This window comes from Zonotrichia albicollis, chromosome Z, assembly GCF_047830755.1.
Source record: "Zonotrichia albicollis isolate bZonAlb1 chromosome Z, bZonAlb1.hap1, whole genome shotgun sequence".
In the NCBI taxonomy this organism is placed as follows: Eukaryota; Metazoa; Chordata; class Aves; order Passeriformes; family Passerellidae; genus Zonotrichia; species Zonotrichia albicollis.
In genome coordinates this window covers 39,192,346-39,214,760 of record NC_133860.1, presented here as the reverse complement: position 1 = coordinate 39,214,760, position 22,415 = coordinate 39,192,346, and the positions used below count along the sequence as shown (strand labels likewise).

The window sequence follows — 22,415 nt, the reverse complement described above, 5'->3', positions numbered from 1 at the left end:
ACTCAAATAGAGCTTTTCATCCTCACTGGAAGAAAAAAAATTACTCAGTCAATATATGAGGTCAACGAACAATCAATCATGATAGCTACCTAGATACAAAGGCTCTTTTTTGTTCTTTTTTTTTTTTTCAGCATAACTCAATAGCAAAAGGCTAAATGGAGAAAAACCATTACACAGATTTTTTTTGTTTACGGTTTTCACAGATCACATTTACAGTGTGAGCCTCTCCAATACATTCCCCAAATGTCTGGCAAAGAACCTTGCACTATTCTTCAGCTGAAAGACAGTTAGATATGTAAACAGTAGCTTCATGTTACCTGGCACACTTGTAAGTATAATCAGTTAAAGACAGGTGAATCTTTCTCTGTCCATACAAGAGAGGTGTTTTAGTACAACAGAAGAACTGGAAAACTTTACTGCCTAAAAAGAATAGTTTCTTTTATCAGTTCCAAAATACCCAGCTGTGATGCTGTTGACTGTGACTAACTGAATTTGGCATAGCTTTAATAATCCTTCAGAGAAGAGAATTCTATTTGCTATATGCAAATACATCATCAATTCAAATATTTGCAAGTATCAAATGATGATATTTGAACAAAAGAATTCTTTTAGGGTTTCCTGCAGTCTATACTTAAAGCACTCAGAAAACAATTTTACTGTACTAGCATTAATTAATGTTCACTCGCTGTGTAGAGATTAAAGTAGTTACTACACACAAATATCCCAAAAACAACAGAAGAGCACTCACAGTTATTTACAACAAACTTCAATAGTCTCACCTACACAAACCAAAATGTTGCCTTTCCCTTCCCACCTCCAAAGCCACACACTTCAAATAAAGCCCACTCTGATATGTGAAGCAAAGTGTATGGAGTAAAAGTATGATCTATTTACCCAAAAAGCAGATGTAGTTACAGACTAGAGAGGCTCAGAGAGGAATTTCCTAATACCTACATGATCCTTTCCTCTTCAACTTAGAGTCCACTGCAGTAGCACAGGATAAATCTGGAAAATCAACCACTAGTAACACAGAACAGCCTAACACCTGGCATAAACCACCTTCACTGCCACTAGGATCACTGCACAGGCTTTCCACCTCCTGGCAAAATTGCTTTTCCTCATGCCCCAAACCACTGAGAGGAGGAGAACTTAAAATTGTTTACCTGATATTACAAGAACAGAGGAAACATTTATGGGGTAAAACATGAAGCAGCCTATAGATAGCATCTGGAGGGAAAACACTATTAACTTAACCCCCACACTCATTTTAGAAAACCCAGCCAAAACATGTTAAACATATTAATACATGACAGAAAAGTAGACGTGCAACATATGGCTGTGTCTTCATTAATGCCAGATCACCATTTGGTACATTACCATTTTGTATGACCACTATGCAATACAAATTTATGCCCAAGCAGGCACAGGCACAAGCACATTTCTGTCAAGTTTGCCTGAGTGCACGATGCTGCATTCAAGCCGACTTCACATCAGCTGTAAAAGTACAAATAATATCTGTTTAGGTATTGTCAGAATCACAGAGAGATGAGCAACATCTGACAGAGCAGAAAATCTACTAGTATAAGGTTAACATTAAAACTGGGGATGAAAAGTTACATTTACATGAGACATTTGCATCGCGTGATTATGGGGTTTTATTCAATTACAAGTGCCTTAAAGACGCATCATTGAATTAACAATCTAAATCAAGCCAGTGAATCAGTGTCTGTAGGGTAAAGAGCAACAAAGCAGCCTCCTCCCTCTATACCTCTCTGTCCCCATCAGAGACATAAAGGCTTTCAGTCTTCCCTCTAACTCTGTAGGGAATCTCATGTAACATGTGTTCATGTAAGTAGTTAAAAAGTATCTACAGTAGAAGGGGAGATGGGCAAAAAACCAAAAAACTTTCATATTAAATACAATTTCACACACACGTAGGAGAAAATAATTCAGAAAAGCCAAGTTAAGATTACAGACATAGCTGCCTAGATTGCCTAAATGAGACAATATGTATTATCTCATCTGGCAGTTTAGCATGACTGAAATGAAACATAATTTGCAATTGACGCCAACTGGCAGGAGACAAATGTTCATGGTAATCTTTGTGTTTTATTAAGAAAGTTCTTCTGTCTTAAATTACATGGAAAATGGATTGGAGGCTTTTGGTCTAAAAAGTACAAGGGTTGCAGATGCTACCCTGAGCTGTTAACTCAGAAAAATGTGTCTTGAGTTTTTACAATTTAAAAGGACAAATCTAAAATTATGCCAGGTCAAATTGTCTACCCAGTACCTCTGTCTCCAAGAGCAGCCAAAAGCAGATGTCTGGGGAAGAGCATGAGAATAGCGTAATCGTTTAGTCATACTTTCCCCAAATACGCTTGTCTCCAATAATTTGCAGCTCAGGGACTTCCAAAGCCAGAGGTCATGCTTATGTATTTAATAATCCCTCACAGACTCTTTTTCCCGTTAATTTTGTCCAGTTTCACTTCAGTTGGTATAAATTTTCAGTATCCACAACATCCTGTGGAGTTACACAACTTAATATATGTGCATGACCAAATTCCTCTTTTTGCTATTCCAAACCCAACACCTGCTAGTTTCATTTTCATGTTCATTAGCTCTTGTACTGGGAGAGAAAAAGAACAACTTATCCCTAAGCCCCTCACAACGCCATTCATGTTTTTATATAAGTACCATCACATCCCAGTTGTCTCTTCTCCTCACCAATTTAACTGCTGAAGAGAGTCATAGAGCTGAAAATAAGATCCTCATCACATCAGTAAGTATGAAGAGGATCCCATTTTGTTTCATTCTACATCATTAGAGCATCAAGACAAATATATTCTTAACTGGACAAACAAAATAGATGTGAAGTAATGAAAGGTAACCCAAAGAAAAGCAACAAAAGTAACTGATGTACAAAACTCAGTGCCTGTGAAGTGAAAAAAAAGCAGGCTATTATAGCTAAAAAAACACAACACACGAAAAAGAATTACTTGCTTTGTCCTAGACAGATGTAGAATGAGCAACTGTAGTATCAAATTACTACAAGAAAGGAATTAATTGGTTAACACACAAAGAAGATTTTCACATGTCATGACGATGTAAGGGAGACCACTCAGTTCCTTAGAACAAGTCACAGATGACAGATACGGATGATCTTAATCTGAGGCAGAAGAATGGGATAGATGATGCCTTAAGGCCTCTTCTAGTCCTATCTTTGTATGATCTTCTTGGGATGTCAGGTGGAATCTCTTCCTCTCAATGATTTAACAACAGCAAAATAAAAAAGCGGGAGGAGTGGAAGGTTAAATGGAGCTACAGGGTTGACTGCTCTGGAAAATAAGAAGTTACAACCTGCTCACAAATATTTGTTGAGACCCTTTCCTTGTCCAACTCCAAGGAGCCTGTGGAAAGAATGAGGGACCACCAGCCAAGAGTTGGAGAAATTGCTGAAAACATGGACTTCTATTCTCTGGCCTTGCCTGGAGATTCTTTAAATCTGCTTGAGAAGCAGAGGCATACTACGCAGAGTACACACATGATATGTGAGACAGCCACAGTGCACTCTTAAGGATTGTTTACCTACTGTGCAATGCATGCAGTGAGCAACAGAAAAACAAGGTAAACTGCTGATACAGGCTAGTCAAACACCAAAAAATCAGACTATTCCTAAAGCTCTGTTTTAGAGAGGACCTTCACTCTTTCATGTTAACATGTACCACTTTTGCAGTAACCAAGCTCAAGAAAGGCTGGATATTTCCATACTCCAAACTCAGCTGCAATAAAAGATTCTAATTCAAGGTCTAATTCAAGCTGCCAGGGCTGTCATAGAATGCAGTCTGGGCCACTTAGATGTAAAGATTGGTTGAAAGTAATTGCACTAATTTTATGCAGTCATGATCCTGACCAATGATTGAATTAACATGTATACGCAACACAAACCTCATCCACATTCCTGCAAACTGGATACCTCTGCTAAATGATCTACCATCTCAGCAGTGCAATCAGCTGGGCAGTCTGTGGAATATCTTATATGCCAGCTGTCATGTACTATGTCTATTAGTACCTTTAAATGCCCCAAAACAGAGAAAAATGAGACCTTTGTTAACTCCTCAAAGGGAAACCACACCAGATAAAAACTAGGTGGAGAAAAATCAATGCACAGAGACAGAGAGAGAGGGATGAGATGTAAGAACGCATGAAACTTTTAATATTATGCCGTATTCATCCCACCACTTATGTTAACTTAAAATTATTTTCTAAGAGCACGGAATCATATCCACAAATATGACTGAATAAAAAATTAAAATACATGTGACAATTTCAAATTTATGCAAAATAAAAGAATACATTGCAGTATTAAAACTAGAACTTACATTTAAATTTTTCTTGTAAACTTTAAATTACTCAGACCTGCCTGTGCAGAATGGCATTCAGGTTTTATCAGGTGGCTATTCTGAAATAGAGTTAAAATTGCCAAAATTTTCATGATGACTATGAATACCTACTGCCTTATTTTCTGAAAAAAATTAACAGAAGGCTGCAAGAACTGGAGTATTTGCACAAGATATTCTCATTTTTTTTTATTTATTTCAAGCATATTTATATTTCAAGCATATTTCAGTATGTGCTATTCATCAGTATTAACAGCTGTGCAGAAAGATGCTGCCATTCTTTGCACAAAAGAACTTTGTTGAGTTACTCTGTACAAATATCGCTTTAGTTGACATGTCTATCACTCACTCTCCCTCATGGGAATAGAGAAGAGAATCAGAAAAGGGAAAATTAGAAAACTCATGACACTTTAATAGGTAAAGCAAAAGCCATGCACTTAAGCAAAGCAAACAGGGAATTGAACTAATTCTTCACATGGGCAGGCCAGTGCCCATCAATCACCAGTGGAGCTCCATCACAGGTAAAAGTGACTTGGGAAGACAAACGTCATGACTGCAATCCCCTTCCTCTTCTTCCCCCAGCTTTATTACTGAGCATAATGCTGGTTTCACACCATAGGACTTAGCGTGAAACATCCCTGGAGCCAGTTGTGGTCAGCTATCATGGCTGTGTCTCCTTCAAGCTTCTTGTTCACTCCAGTCTATTTGCTATCAGAGCATGAGAGGCTGAAAGTCCTTGACTTGGTGCAACTACAGCTCAGCAACAACAAAAATATCACTGTGCTATCAACATCAGTCTCATACTAAACCCAAAACATAGGACTATATCAGCTGTTATGAAGGAAAATAACTAACTCAGCTGAAATCAGAACATCAGTAAACTCCTAATATCTGATAGAATATGTACTCTTATCTGCAGCACTTTCTCTTCTGCAGGTACTTTAACAGCAGGAACAGTAACTATATTTACAACACTGCATATATATATGACTTATTAAACATAAAATAAAAAACCTCACCCCTCTATATGAAAGTATTTTTGGCAGAGCCTTCCCTTCACACACTTACTGTTTGCAGATGATGTATCGAAGTAATACACACATGCTAAGCGACAAAACAAGAGCACATAACCATTACAGACAAATGTATCTACCTACATGTAATACTGGTGTATTATCATCACCACACACTTCAGTGATGAGGTCAGGTTTAGATAAATGAAAGTTCAATGAAAAGTCTGGAAAACTTGTTTACAATGATCCCAGACAAAAGCCTTGCAACTGCAATTCACTGACCTACGTAAACTGATTTGGCTTGCAGATAATCTCCTAGTGAATACTATTGCAAAATCTATAAACACAGATGGCACCAACTGGCACCCTATCTGCAATCTCAGCAGAAGATCAAATAAATACAGAGACTGAATTTATCTTCCCACATCACAGGTAATTCTTTCCAAACAGGTTTAAGGGATTATCATTGAAAGCTGAACCAAGAAAGTCCTGTCACGGCTAACCAAAGTCTCAACCACCCTGAGAAGTCACACTGCTCAAACAAAACAAATTTAAAAACTGTATGGCTTTTAATAAAGTAATGCAACATTCAATTCAGACCAGGCCCTGGTTATAATTGCCACAATCACGATACTGACCATTTCTATTAGCAGTAAACTCATAGGATTTTCTCCTAAAGCACCCTCACAGAAAAACTTACTTGGGATCAAGAGGGATGAAAAGGCTGGCAAGCTACAGTCAAACTTTAAGGTAAAGTATCAGTTGTACTATTAAGGCACAGTATATTATTTTATCTACAATACTTACTGCTATTGATCTGGAACAGAATGACAGCACTGATACTTATTGCAGAATTTCAGAAATTATGTGCTATAAAGGCATATTTGTACGCAATGTCAGGCATCAGCAAGCATGAATATCACTTAGTCAACTCTAAAGCTACTACCGTTTGTATAATTAAAATCCAAAACATATTCATCAGTAAGATGTAAGATACCACATAGAACGCATCAGTCCAAAAATACCTTTACCATCCTTAAGATGACATTAAGTATTAAGACGAAGAAGACTGAAAATACAGCAGTGACACCAATGACAAAGGAGACTGAACAGCTGCTTCAGCAATATTGCTTCATTGATGTTTCTCAGCAGTACAAACTGTTAAAGGTGAAAAAAAATCAGCTAAAATAAGTCTTCCTTGTGTATCCGGATTCATTATAGCATTCTCAGTGGCTGAAACACAAAATTATGCTTTCTTCAAGACATCTTTTGCTCTTTTTATAGTATTTCATTCTCATGGTTCATCATTTAGTTCATATGTTTTCCCCATGGGCTTCAGAGAAACCCTTAAAGAAACAACCAACCAACAACATCTGAAACAAAATACATAAGGAGTATTTTAGGGAACAAATTGCAGCAGCATTCCTCTCATGCATCAATGTCTCAAATATTCTGGATTCTCCTTTGAAGAATCCACATCTAACTTAACTATAGAGCTCCAAACTGAAAAAGACAGTATGATTATGAGAACCAGAAGACAATGAGAACTGGAGAAATTAATTTTTAGCAAAAGACCATGCTTTTTTGTTTTTTGTTTGATTTTTAAAATCACATTAGTGAATCAGAAACCGGAACCTACTGATTATGTGAACAGCACAACAGTCCCTAAATATCTTTTGCTGTGATTTATTCATACTCGGTCATGGATGCATATTGTAAGTGTCCAACTGCTACATATATTGCCACAGTTCACAATTTCAGATATGCTCCCGATCCATTCACATAGATGGGGTACATTTGCAATCAGCTGTCTGCCGTTGCAGCAAATTTATAATTTAATTAATTTTCCACTGTGCATTTAGTTTTCTTTGGAATTACCTACCACAAAAATGTCTTTTAGGAAAATACTTCTAGGAAAATTGATTACTCTCTGATTAACTCATGATGAAATACTTATTCATGGTTAATGTCTCACCTGCTAGAGTTGTAAAGAGAAACAAAGGCAAATTAAAAAGAAATTAAGACCTCGGATCTGCAGGTTTTTTCCCAAAATGCCTCACCTTCTGTCAGCAGTACAACATGACAATATCACTTTTCTTACAAGACAGTAAAACTGTACTTGTTTAGACAACTTTCACAGTATCTGGCCACATCTCCTGAGCAATTTTAAAAGGCAAGGCATAACAATACTATTTTTTTAAACTGGGCTTTACAAATACCTTACAGTCAGCTTTATTCCAATTCATCCATATGTATGTAGGACAGTGATTTTGGAAAAATGCATCCTGTTAGTTCTACGTTCCCAGGGCAGATTTTAGGCACCACAGCTCAGGAGAATACTGTCAATTTTCAAGAAAGCTAAAGAAATAGAAGGGAAAGCTGAAAAGACAGAAGGGAAAAGTCTTTGGTATTATTTTAACAGACTTGTCACCTGCAATCACATCAGCAATTGTCTTTGCATCAAAAAAGGGCTCTGAGAGTTAGTAACATCTTACAGCAACTTGCCACCTCTCTCCTTGTTCCCAAATGAGTTCAAAATGCTGACTCCCCCAAAATTATTTATCTTGTAGGCAGAAAGCAGAGGAATGGGAACTCTTGAGAGGGAAGGGAGGTACTGAAAACACAGAGGAAAGCAGGACAAAGGAAGACACAGAAAGCCCTTATTCACAGGGAAGGAATGGGGACATAAAACTGTTTCTCTTATTGCTACCAGCAGTGAGAAGCTGAGCACTGCTCTCCTCCCCACAGGCTGGATGGTGGGAACGGTCAGCCAACAAGAGGAGCTGTGTGTGCTTGTGCCTGGGCACAAACACACGAACACACACCTGCGTGTAGGAAGTGAGGACAGTGAGGGACAGCGGGGCAGCCATCCTCACCCTCCCACTTTAAGCTTTAATAAATAGCTCTGAGGCAAAGAGCAGCTTCACCAGGGGCTCTTTCTATGTGGAGAGACTGTTTCCTTTTCATCTTGTAACAGGCTAGTTTAAGATGCTGAGGGTAAAATTCCTAGAAACTGGTTTTTTGCCTGATTTATTTTCCTTCAGATTTGCAGAAATCTTACATTAGCTAGGAGCTGCTATCCTGTGTTCAACATGTCCCCTGCATTGCAACCACCACTTCTCTTTTACTGGGGAGCCCTCCAATGAGTACTCAACGTCTAACAGAGTAGAACCTTCTGGAAACACAAATTTTGATGAATAATAATTCTGTTCTCCAACACACTCAAATAATGAATCATTTCATTTTCATGTAATTATTATTGAAACAGCAATGTCTACATCATAAACAAAATAAAACACCAAGTTTCTTGCCTGGTTGCCAACTAAACAGTCACCTGCAGCACAGTCAGGTTCTGCAGATGCAACAACACAACACTGCAACAGCAGTTAATAAGTCATTGTCCTACTGTATTATAGAACACCACAAGCAATCTTCACAGCTACAAGCAAGAACACGAAAAAGGATCATAGCAATTATTGGCTTCCTTTCACTCTTTGCCAGCTGTACTTCTGATCCTAACTTACCAGCCCAGCACAATCAAGACTGTCTTAGAAGATGTGGAGGAACGATGCTTTGATTAAATAAGTAATAAAAATAACTGTAACATCCTTACACAGCAATGCTGCATCCATTCCCAGGGATTTACAATCGTAAAAGCAAATGACACACTACTACTACTTGCCTGACATGTGGGTACATCATCATGCAAACATTTCCCAGAATGCTTAATAAAAACAGACGATAAACCAAAAAAAAGATAAAGTGGGCAATTTCCTCCATACTGATTAAACCCACTGCATGACTCAGAGGGAGAAATCCTGTGAAGAAAGCAGTGTTGTGATTAAAGCTGAGGTGGCTGCAACTAGCATATGGAATGAAAAACTAAGCAATGGTACCATGAAACCGTGTCTGAGATAAAACCATCTCATTAACAACCATCTTAACAGTCTGGCTATACCCTGACCTAACAATGCATGAACATGGATAGAATACTCAAGAAGATCCCAGAGATTAATTTGGTTTATACTTTTGTAGTATGTTTAGAAAAAATAAAATGTAAGGTCACTGACATTTCCCAGTTAGCCACTCATTGTGCACAGCATAAATTTTGGTCTCTATGAATTACCATAAGAGGCATAAGGTTTCTGTCACCAAAGTAAACCATTGAAAACAACAGGGCCCCTTGCACGTATGAGCTTGAGCAGTCAGAATCCACTGCAGGATTGGGACCAAGGAGACATCTTCATTAAGGGATCAGTAATGGTGCCTAAAAATGCGTCCCTCAGAAAGCCAAACCTTGTAATTAACATGTATAATATTTTCTTCTGGATGAGGTCAGCTGGAGCTCTGTAATTGTGCTCATTTATTCCTACTAATACATCTCTCATTAGGACGCACACATTCGCAGGGACTCGTCTGCTTAGTTCTGGCTTGGTGTAAACTTACTATGATGGTGCAACACTGCTGCTCTGCCACCAGGTACTGGCAGCGTGTGCACTTGTCTGGACACGACACTGCCAGCCCATGCTGCTTTACTTGATGTTGCTCCAGCGCACCCACAACTTCTGAATTATGGAATCCAATCTCACCGATGTGTCACCGGGTGCCTTTGGAGTGACACCTTAACTACCAAAAAAGTGCACCAGTAACCTGTGCCACCGACTTCCTGCCTTTCCCTGAAGGGCCCTAAAAACTAAAATACACACATACATACAGGCATACACACACATCCCTTTCTCAAAAACTGGTCCAAGAAACACGACGGGTATGAAGAACTCGTGTCAGCGATGTGAAGGCACCCAGGTGAGCTTTGAACCGCCGCTCCCAGAGGCAGCTCGCGGAAAGTCAGGAAGCTCCCGTGCCCGCGGGGAGAGGCTGCAGGTGCCCGGGCCAGGGCAGCCAGAGGCGGCCCGCCTCCCGCTACCCGTCCCGCACGGAGCCGACCGGGGCCCCCCGACGGGCGGTGCCCGCCCGGCCCGGCCCCGCCCCGCTCCTCGGGGCGCGGAGGGAGCGCGGCCGCCCCGCGGTGCCGGACGTGTGCGCGGAGCGCGGCCAGGCGCCGCGGCCGCCCCTCCCGCTGGCCAGAGAGAGCCGCGTCCCGCCGGGAGCGGGGCTCGGCAGGACCGCCGCGCGGGAGGGAGGGGAGCGGGGAAGGAGGGAGCGAGGGAAGGAGGCAGTCTGGCGGCCGCGGGCGCCTCGCCGGGTCGCGCCCTGGGTCCCCGCCGCGCTCCCCGCGGGGAAGGCGCCCGGGTGCCGTCCCGCTCCGCCGCTGCCCCGGCGATCGCCGGGCGGCTCTCGCCGGCGCCACAGCCCCGTCCGTGCCGCCACCTCCGCGCTGTGCCCCGTCCCGCCGCGGCTGTTCCCCGGCCTGTCCCTAAGGCTACAGCCCTGGCCCAGGAGAAGCAGCCGCCCGGCCGCCGCTCGTGCAATGAATGGAAGCGCAGCCAGCGGTCCAGGTCCTCCCTCCCGTCCTCCCAATCCCGCAGAACTTCAGCGGTGCCGCTGCCTCACCGCTCTTGGGCAGAGGCGGCTCCTCCGCGCTGGGGCTCCGCTCTCGCCGCCGCCTCCGGCCCGCGCCCCGCCGGGCTCACCCTCCTCCGCTCCCGCCGCGACCATGCACCGAGGGAGGAGGAATGGGATCCCGGCGAGGGCCGACCCGGCCGCCCCCAGCCGGAGGGAGGGAGCCGCGCCGAGGGGCGGGGAGGGACGGGACGCGGGCGCCCTGCCCTGCCCAGGACCGGCCCCCTCAGGCTGACGTCCCCCGCTCCCACACCGCCGGCCGCGGGGGAGCGCCCAGAGCGGGGCCGGGCGGGGGCCGAGCCCGGGTGTGGAGGCACCGCGGCCATGGGCGGGCTGGCGTGCCCCGGTCGCTATCGCAGCCGGAGACAGAGGCTCTGGAAATAGCCCAAATAACCGCTGCCCGCCATTCTGGCGTTTGAATAACCAAGGTCCAGGGGTTCTCCATCTGCACCGTCCGACATACAGGCTGAGAACGGACCGGGCAGCACAACTGGCAGTGTCAGGCCCGGTACTGCCTATTGCACATCGCATCACAGTCTGCCCCACCGGACCTAGCCATAGTGGATGCACTGAATGGAAAGCAGGAGTGGTAAACAGCAACTCTTCCTATCCAAAAATTCTCTTGGTGTAGACCTTCAGAAATACAATTCATATTGCAAGAGAATGTCTAAAAAGTCTACAATGCTTCTGTTTTCAAACTTTTCCCCCTCAACATATAATTTGAGAACAAATAATTTCCCACCGATACCCCTTTAAAATCATATTTAACACTCTTCCAGTTTCCAAGCAACACTCTGATGACCCAGGCTTTTCCAGAACTTTGTGATTTTTAAAGTATCTTGAGATGTCTAATGCCAAGCACATACGTGTCTACAAGCTGTGACACTTATTTAAAGCATCTGCAGGGAAAATTAAGGTTTAGGCTTGGACATGTCTCTGCTTGCCTCTGCTATCCCACACTGTTGCACCCTTGTGTAATATGCTACTCATTATAAGTGGATGACAGGTGTCTAACTTCATACAGCTCATCTCAGTGTCAGCTTCACTTGCTAGATTTGAACTGGCTGTTGCAACAGATAAAACAAGCTGCTAAGTTGGTCAATAAAATTAATCACTTTGGGTATCTTGGAGACATTAAATGAAGTGCTACACCAGTGCAAAATTTATTTGCTGCAGCTTAAGCTGTCCTTCTGAAAAAAAGTAAGGTGTAGTCTTTTCACTGCTATCAGAACAATATCTTTCACAAACACTGGATCTACTTGAAGCTATGGCTTTTGACTAAATTATCTTTTTACTGCCATGATACAGAGCAATCAGTGCAGGCTGATCCTGTTGACTGCTTGGGACTCCAAAGTCTTCAACTCTGCAAGAGCACATTCCATCTGACTGGATTCCGTTGCTGGATCTGTGCTTTTTTAATTGGTGTCTGCTGCTCAGAAAACCAAAAGCCAGAAAATGATCTCCCAGGTACATAGGCTGAGGAAGAAAAAATAAATACAAAATTCCAAGAGTTATGTTCCTATGCCAAAAACTAGAAAAACAGAAGCAACTCTCTTCACTTACTGAAAACAGAGCGTATGCTTTCATGTCTGATTGTTGTCCAAACTTCTGTCCTTACATTACTTTTCCTCTTTCTGGACAAGTCATCAAATGCAACATTCTAAAAAAAGTTTTATTAGAGACATTTTTGAATGTTCCCATTAGAGAGTCTGAAAATCCATTTTCTACAAAATAAGGGTGTCTTTGTAAAGCTGAACTTTCTGTGACCTTTGAGAGCAGCTACTTTAACATACAATGGGAGACAACTCAATAGGTCTGTCCAAAAATAAACATCTCTTTAAAGAATATTTTAACCCTAGAGACTTCACACAAGTAGCGTACTGACAACATTATTCAATAACACAAACTTAACATATTAGTCATATTAGTTTTCAGAAAGCTCTGAGGCCTTTTGCATTCCAGTTTTGGAGGGCACTTTGAGTGAATAGCCACAATACATAGGTCTGCTGCTTTTAGAACAGTTTTTTCTGAAATAGATACATGCTCTATGCTATTTCAAAAAGACAGAACCATGATACTACAACAAAAATGTGAAACTAAAAAGTAGAAAGTCTATATTGCAAATACGCACATGGCAAACATCAGTTTTCTCACTATTAACTTTTTAAAAGATATATTTATTAACTCTTAAAAATATAAAGTTAAATGCTAATTGATTTAATAAAGCTTAGCTAGAATGAAGGGAAATAATTATTAAAGCATTGCTACTATCTTCACATATGAAGTCAGCTTTTAAACATAGACACCCACATGTGTCCAAATCACAGTTACATCACAGGAATTAACAGACTGCATCTAAAGAGTGATGTTGTGATGCTTGCTGCAGTAGTGGATCCAGTGGCAGCAGCAGGTTTTTCTTCCTTCTCCATTAATTGTTTAAAAATTGTTTGCTATTTTAAAATACACAATAGGGACAATTACACAGTGCTGCTATCAGTAAATGGTAGTGTGCAGGCTTAGCCACTGGATAAATAATTACCAATGGGAAAGATGACCCCTGATAATAAGCAAATAACCTATGGAACACTAATAAAGTTTTTAAGAAACTTGTTACTGACTTACAGCACTGCATGTAACACAAAGGGCAACCATGTCTTAGAACATTTTCATTTGGGCTAACAGATAGTCTGGACCTCATTGAATCCTGTCTGGTTCACAGCACATATTGTTACAGGTACTCTTTAGTATGCTACCTGGATGCTAAAAAGAAAACTTGTGTGGCAAGCTCAGTGCATTGGGTTGTGGGGCTGAACAAGTCCATGACATAGAGACTTGTTCAGCCCCACAACCATGAGCAGGCAGTTTTCACAAGGAGATAGGAAGCAGCACACTGAAATCCCCTTATGCAGTCTGAAGGCCAAGGATTGTGACCCTGGCAGATCTAAGCATAGCATAAAATTTTCTTAATTTGAACGCTTCTTTATTTGGAATTGGTGTGAGGAACTTGGTATTTCCTTCTATCCAAGTAGTGGGGTTTTAATGCTAAATAATTATTATATTGTCTTTGATGTGCAGCTCTAAACATTTTTATTTAGCTTATCTTAAGCCCAACTGCACAAACAAATAACTCTTCACCAGAAGTTAGCACTTATGCATTATCCAAACAGGAAACAGAGACGTCAAAGAGGCACACTTTGGATTAAGTAATATATGAGATGAAAAAGATGATATAATATTTTTTACTCCTGCTCACAGATTTTTCCAAGTATTAACTTCATGGGCATTAATTTGTTTAGTCAGTTTTCCTCCCTAAATTTTGGTTTACTTATAACCCCAATAGTAATAAGTGATCTCATTTTGCTTGATCGATTTACATTCTCCATGGACTGTTAGAATGAAGGATTATTTTACCCTGAAATTTCCCGAAGTTCACCTGAACAAATACAGCCTTGGATGTGGCCCAGAAATCATTCTCTGAAGGTTGTAAGAATAGAATATAGACAGGGCAGACAAAACAGGATAGCAGAAAGTACAACCAAAGAGACTACAACATCCAAATAACTAGCAAATAACACACAGGTTGGAAAGAAGAACAGAAATTATTTGGCTCAAAATTATGTTCTCACTTAGCCTTTGAATAGTCACTGGAAACTATTAAAATATTGGATAAGACACAAAAATTTATATATAGAGCCTACAAAAAGCTAAGAATGAACAAAGTGAATATCATGTGTACATACTGGAATTAGTAGTTAGGCTAAAGAGCAAATCAATCTCAACTTTTTAAGCTTCAGATATATTCATACTAGATTTGTTCCCTCATTGCACTTACTCTTCTGTTGCTTTTTGTTGTTGATATTTGGGGTTTATTTTTTAAGTGGCTGTTGTTCCAAAATCTTCTCAATGTGGAGGAATGGAATAAATGTTAATATTCTATTCAAATGAACGATCTGATTACAGAAACACAAAGGGAAGAATTTTTTGGAGTAAAATAATGTCAAAGAAAAAGCTGCATTTGGAACTTGTTCCAAAACTCCAAGGAAAATAGGAAAAGAGGAGTTAATAGGCAGAAGATGGTGGGAAATATATAAAAGGGAGGACTCAGCTCTGGAAGAGTGAGGAAATTGAGTTGGGACATGGGTGTTATTTTATTGTGGGTTTTTTGTTCTTCTACCCAAAAGAAAAGTAAGATGTAAAACATCAGCTGAAATAAATCTTCGAGAATGTGTCCTTCTCAAGTAACACTTGTTTTGATTTGCAGCTTCAGAAATTTCAGTTTTTCTAAGCACTTAGCTATGATATTTAATTTTTCAGTAGTTCATTGCTTTAGCGTCAACCAGTATATGGTGTTACAGGGAAGAATTTATTTATTTACTGTATAGCTGTATCAGTAGGGACAAAAAAAAAAAAAGGAAGACATTTGAAGAATGGGAAAACCCCTCTGTTCATACTGGAGACTTCAGGAGCAAACAAGAAAAGAGAAGAGGCTGCAGTTAAGCTAAAAAGGTCATACAAAATTATCACTTTATGTTGTAGACAATGAAAAAGGTGCAAGAGCATCCACAGTGGATAACAGCAATACTTTATTGAATGTATAGACTTCAGAGGAAAGGAATTTTATAGCTCAGGTAAAAAATAAAGTTAATGTGAGAATTGTAGCCATAGATAAAGAAAAATTACTACCTCAAAGTTGTTATGTACACAATCAATGTACAGTATCTAGTCTTACCGGGATGTGATGACCTAGGGAAAGATCAGTGCTGAGCAGCAGAAAGCGCGGAGATGTCTGCAGAGAGAAAGGAAATAGGAAGAAGGCTTGGAAGGAAGGACTGGAAGCTGTCTTAAATCATACTGAATCTGAACTGATTACTTAATTCCAATATACCCAGAGACATATCTTGAGATTTTCAACTCTACAGAGATGAAGGAGAAAGAAGTCAAGGGTGACTTAGGAAAGCTAGTCTAATAACCTATTTAGATAGGAAGAATAAGTGAAAGGAATGAAGGACAGGGCTGCTTAAGCCTCCGTGGGAAAGTGATGAATAAAGCACTCTTCCAGACATACAGACCAATGCAAGGCAGCAGCAGGCATTCATCAAAATAAAAACAAATTGAAAAAATAAGGTCAGTTAAAACAGTGTCTCAGACTCTGAGACCTTTAAAAAGAAAGCAACATGAGAAGAAACAAAGGCTTGTGGTGGGTGTCTGAGATATCTGTTGACCCTGGCTGAGTATTCTGGGGTCTCACATTCCATCTCTGAACCAAGCTTGGTGTTTTGGGGACACTAATTGTTAAACTAATTTGGGACTCTGCCAATGTGGTACAATAGAAGAATCTACCACTGTATTTTAAGAAGGCTTTAATTGAATGCAGACACTCAGACTCACTGAAGGGATCCAGATTTATCACTTTGCCTAATCTCTATTTTTGAAACACATATTATTGTAACTAGTATGTAAAAAAAAGCCGTCTAGCCAAATAAATGCTGCCTGACACAACAGCAGTAACAGCTGTTTTATCTCCTTTCCCATAATTTGGCACTGTAGGATAGAGAGTATTTTAAAGTGCACTTTGATGCAGTAATTAATGGGAATTTAAATTATCAGTGTCCTTTCAACTGAACAAACCAAGACATTCATTAGGTATAAATAATTAAAGAGGACAGGTTTTAAATAAGATAGTCAATTATTGAAATTCCCACATTAATAACTAGCTATGCTAATCTGTTTCTCTTCTAATGTCCTCAGGAGTGCTGAGAGAAATCACACACATTCAAATGACTGAGAAGGCTACTACCCATAAAACATTTGAAATTACTCTATCAACTCATATATCCAGTTGAAAAAAGGCAACTCTGATACCTTCTTCAACTACTAGCTTATTCATCCACAAATGAGGCATTTTCTAGGACTTTTTCCAAAATATCCTACAGTTCTACTGGCTATGTTACAAATTATAAAAGGAAATAGCGTAGTGCTATTTATAGGAATTATATATCTCAAAAATGTTTAATGTTTCATTCATCAGTGTAAACATCATTAGAGATAAATCTCAAAGATTGTAACATTGCCAATTTTTCAAAGCAATTTAACACTTGAAAAAATTGCTTAAGAACTGGGAAGATTCACCCAAACTATCCAAAGAAATTCAGTGAAACAGTCTTATTACTCCATATTCCCAGTCCTATAATAAATGCTTGAAACATTTTTCAGAATTAAAATTGGCATTACTAAGAATTCTGACTTAGGAATAATTCAGAGATGATTACACTTAAGTTCCTAAGCACCACAGCATGTCAGTGAGAACCAGAGCAGTAAAAATCAGAGCAGTCATAGACACCCACTACTCCCGCTGGCAGTATGTGTTGGTTTTGAGCTAATTTCTGCACATTCCCCACATTCAATGATAGGAAGTGGATTCCTAACATATTTTATGCTTATCTGGATGCTCAGGATTTCACACACTGATCATGGCATTGCCAAGATCCAAAAGAAGGAACAAACAATGATGCAGATTGTTTTTTGTTGGATTCCCCTTTGTTTTGGTCTGGTTTGGTTTTTGTTGGATTCCCCTTTGCTTTGTTTATCCTGTAGACTATCGCATTTCCACACCTTATACTCTGATAAAACTGTCCTTACAGAAGATATAACTATGCCCTCCAGCCCAGGAGTGTGAATTAGTAGTTTATCCTCGTCATCTATTAGTAGTTTATCCTTGTCAGCTATCTGTAATACTGTAATCTTTTAGGATGTTTTTGAAATCCCTGTCTTGTCTCACGTGGCTCTAGTTTCACTGTTTTCCTTTCCTGCTCCTATCACAAATGCATCAAAACTCTTCATATTTCTAATACTGATAATATAAAATGATCACATCAACCTCTAAAATAGGTTAAATGAGCTTTCCAGGCAATGTAAAAGAAGGATAGAATTCTCAGGGTAAACCATGCTATCTTGAATCAACTTGGCCATTGTTTCAACCTTGATCATTGTTTCTCCCTGAGAAGTCTTTACTTTCTGTTTTCAGGCTTATTGATTATAAAGCCAAATTGGAAACCATGCAGTGTAGGACTTTTGCCAGCACTAACTATTTTGGTTTATCCATAACTCTGAAAATAAATTAAAAACAGCAACAAAATACAAAAGGAGTTGTTGTATGTTTAAATTTAAGTTTCCTGAGAAGTAACTCTTTTACCATCTGCTTGGACCTTGCCACAGGCTATTCCAATACACTCAAAATTTAAATGGCCCCTAACCTTTGGAGGGCATATTGTACAGCAATATCTTTCATTAGCATAACGTATTTAATTTTTCCAGAAAGTAGTTAGCACATAATATATAATTTAAAAAGAAAAAAATAATAACATTAAGTCCATTTTAGCTATAGAATACCTGAAATACCCATCAAATATGAATTTTAAATTATAATCTTACAAGTCAGACATACTCTCTCTGAAAAAAACCTCCGACAGCATTAAAACATCCTGTGGGACTACATCATGTTTATGTGAATGGCCACATAAAAGCACTAATCTGACAAGTGACAGATTAAAGAGATTCAGATGTCCTAAGAAGCCTGGAGGCACACAACTTCAGTGTCTTCCAAAGAACAAAAGATATTTACATACATACTGACAATAATTTGGGGATGATCTTTTAATGTGGAGGATCACATACAGTCTACATAACCTGAGGAAACCTGGATCTTGCTAAAAGAAAATATTTGTGAATTGGAAAAATGCTCTTTAAGGTTGAGGCATGTATTTTTGATATGGCCTGTATACTAATTGACACCAGTAGGCTTTTCTTCGTCAATCACTAATCACAATTATGTACTAACAATTACAATGTAGCAATTTCCTTGTAACTGGGCAAACTACGGAGTATTATAATGTTAACTTCCTCAGCACAAGGCCATGTGTTCAGAATTTCAGCAGAAAAAAAAATGGAACATGTACAAAGAGGTTTAACCATAATTCTTAAAAAACTCCATCACTTTTGAAATCAGATTTCATTGTTCATTGCAGCACACAACACTAAATTTAAGTGATCCTTAATATTAGATACTTTCAAAGAATATATACACTGAATAAATGATGAGGATTGAAGCATTACTGGCTTAAAACTAGCAAACAAACTTGCTGATTTTACCCTACACAGAAGAGAACATATAACCTCAGAACTTTTTCAGAACTCAAAAAGGAATCTATTAAGAAACCCCAAATGTGTGTCAGCACACTTAACATTAATTGCTCCAGTATCTGTAGCTTTTAATGACACAGTAATGAAATCTTTTTTGGGAGAAGACTGTTAAGGCAAACAAATGCAATAAATGTTTTCTTTTAACATAACCCACTGAACTGTCTTCAGAAAGATGATAGTTCTGCATGAAGCTTCTTTGAAAATATTGTGCCTTTTCATTAAAAAATGGCATTTCTGTAAATAACACTCTGTACTTCAGCTTAATAACGCCTTGTATGTATAATTAAGGCACAAAAAATTCATCTAGTGTTTTGGCTTTAAATTCCATGTAATTGAGCTCACAAGGTTGCATCAGTAAAGACTTGTGTTCACCAGAACTCTGGCTAAAAGAAAACCTTAAAAAATAAATTTAATGACAGCAAAAACCCTACTGAAGGATTTATGGTATTCTCTTGTATGAAGAATTTTCTTTCTCCAATTTTTCACTGAAACCTGAATCAATCACTTTGTTTGATATGGTATCTCTATATCAACTTTAAAAGGTGAAAATCATACCAAATATAAATAAAGGAGACGTATTTAGGAGCTTTTGCTAAAAAAGCTTTTGCTAGAAGTTGAGGATTCTGGACAACAAGCTGCTGAATTTCTTTAGGGATCCAGCTCTTTACTAAAACACACATTTCTCACTAATATTAGCTTTCCTTTAAATAAAACACCATCATTCTCGTAACAACTCCTTTCACCTTATTACTCATTTACACTTTAGGTACATATCTGCATGTTAGCATGAGAGACTTGCTGGGATCTCTAACTCAGGATTCTGCTGGTCACATCATAAAAACTCAGAATTTGAATCACTATCTCTAAATAGGATGATGGCCCTCATGGAAATTACACTTATTTTTCACAGCTCTTAAAGTCATCTACACTGCAAACACTCTTAACAAACACTCTTAAAGCCATCTATACTGCAAACCTACATCTTGCTATGGGGTGTGTAAATTTCTCTTCTATGCCATTGGTTTGTGTGTGTTCAGGGATAACCATGTCTGCTGATGAGTCAATTGCCTTGTGTCTCTGCAAAATAATCAAATAATCTTTCTCCCTGCTAATGGTCAATTCTGACTGCAGCATAAAACTTGTTTCCACAGTATCTATCCTTGTTAAAGACAGATGCCTTGGATCACACATTTAGAAGCACAACAACAGCCTTTTATTTCTCACAGATTCTCTCACACACTAAGTTACACTTCATCTTTAACTATGTTGTGTGCAAGTAGGAAACTTTAAATAGCATTTTTATGTTTTTGTCTCTGAAATAATTAAATTAGTTGTTTAAGAAGTGATGAATGATCTATATTAAAACACAAGTGAAAATAATTAGCTGGAGATAACATTAATAAAACATTACAGTGATTAGTCCTAGGAATTAATGCTTTCCTTATTTGAGCAGAAAAGATAGAATCAAAACAATACATTGGAAACAAACAATACTGATATTGCAAGGACATTGCAATTATTGAAAATAATTAGGAAAGAGAAGTAAGAGCTGATTAAAAGTAAAAATTGTTAATGATGATAGTTACAGGGCTACTGAAGAGAAGAGGAAAGAGAAACGAAGAAATTAATTATGGAGAAAAAAATAAGGCACATATTGACCAAGAGTATTACATAGTTATTAATGCATGCTTTTCCTTCAATTGCAAAATATCCACAAAGAGGTAGTGAATTCTAATTTACAAAACTTAAATAATAGAAATTGCTATTTCAGTGTATAAGATCTTACTGAGCTATTACCTACACCTTACAACTCGGTATCATAGCCAAATTAAATAATTATACATCAACAGTAGTTCACAAAATAGTACTAAATAGAGAAAATATACATGGTGGCCCCCATGCAATAATACGGCTGTCTGACTGTCCCACAGAAACCTTTTAAAGATGGGGGTTTGCTAATTGCAAATTTTTAAAAAATTACAAATTTCAACTAGTACTGTTTCTCTTAACTTTTTTTTTTCCTAGCCTTTTCTTATGTGGTATACATGGAACGGATACACAAGAAATTGGTGGGTACATTTGCAAAGTCACTGAATGACAAGTAAGCACAGGTCATATTTTAACATCAAAATTAATTCAACTGATGATCTTTCCTGGGAGTCACAATTCATTATGAATTGTTGCAACAACTGGAGCACTTGGAGAAAATCCTAAAGGAGAAAATTGGTCACTATAATTTAGTAAACTAAGAAGAATTACACTTTTTCTTTTGATGAAGTGATGCATCACGCTCTGTTGGGGAATTCACAGCATGTCCAGGACACAGTGCACAGTCATTTGTAGTGTGCAGAAAGAAAGTCAAGGTACAAGGTCATTAAGGAGTGGTTCCATGAAGCAGTTTCTGACCAACTTCTGACACTGAAAATTAGAATTGAAGTCACTGTTAATATGCAGAGTATATATTCTGGCCTTGAAACAAAAAACCCCCGCCTTGTGACGTAACAGCAGGAAAATTAATAAAACCCAAAGTTGAGGGTATATCAGCAGCTTTTATCTGCATCCTCCTCTTACCACCTGTATGCCAGTCTCTGGATTCGCACTTGTGGAACAGTCACTGTTCCTAACAAGTTAAGATTCTTGTGGTTTTGGCTATCTGATTTCAATCAAAACATGTGACTCAGAGCCAAATCATGGTATCTTTTAAAGTGATTGTAGGCCAAGTGGTCTTCAGGAAGTACAGATAAGAGTACATGCAGTGAAAAAAAGTAAGAAGCACCTTTTTATTTCTCATCTGTCATATTAATTAAAGAATTATAGTGGCCCTGAACCTCTATTAGTCCTATTCTAAACATAATAATTGAATCACTCTCTCTTTAAAAAACAACGAAAGAGGAAACATTGTTTTATTCTTCATAGTCTGGTCATAAACAATGAAATCCAGCAAATAAATATTTTGCAAGTCATGGGCTTATTAATAATTTAAATGACAAGTATCTTACTTTTCTTATGTAAATACAGAGGAAGAAGAAAAGTGGATTAACTCACAAGAATAAAAATCACGTGGTTTTACCCCCATACTTGGGGAAACCATATTTATTACCGGAGAAGTGGATGATCTGTACCAGAATTTGAACAAGTGATAACCATGGCTTGAGGCACAGATCCAGATTTAGAAAAACTCAATAAATATAAGGAGGTTACACATTTAGGCATGTAGTGAATCCCCTGAAATGTCCTCAGCTCCAAAATTAATTTTCAATGGAATTATTCTGCATTTAGAACCTGT

General features: G+C 38.9%; 1 protein-coding gene across 12 annotated transcripts in view; it reads right to left on the bottom strand.

The window, feature by feature from the left end:
• Positions 1-22,415, bottom strand: part of ARSB (arylsulfatase B) — a 187,227-nt gene that overhangs the window by 90,034 nt on the left and 74,778 nt on the right. For 4 of the 12 annotated variants that reach the window (XM_074532878.1, XM_074532879.1, XM_074532883.1 and 1 more), the window contains one exon: positions 12,584-22,411. The exons of 2 other annotated variants lie outside the window; for them this stretch is intronic. In XM_074532878.1, the coding sequence (XP_074388979.1) occupies positions 22,394-22,411 (18 nt within the window). In that variant the 3' untranslated portion in view covers positions 12,584-22,393. Of the gene's footprint in view, positions 1-12,583; positions 22,412-22,415 lie in introns of those variants that run through there. 6 more of the 12 variants (XR_012578146.1, XR_012578147.1, XM_074532882.1 and 3 more) reach the window with 3 other exon arrangements.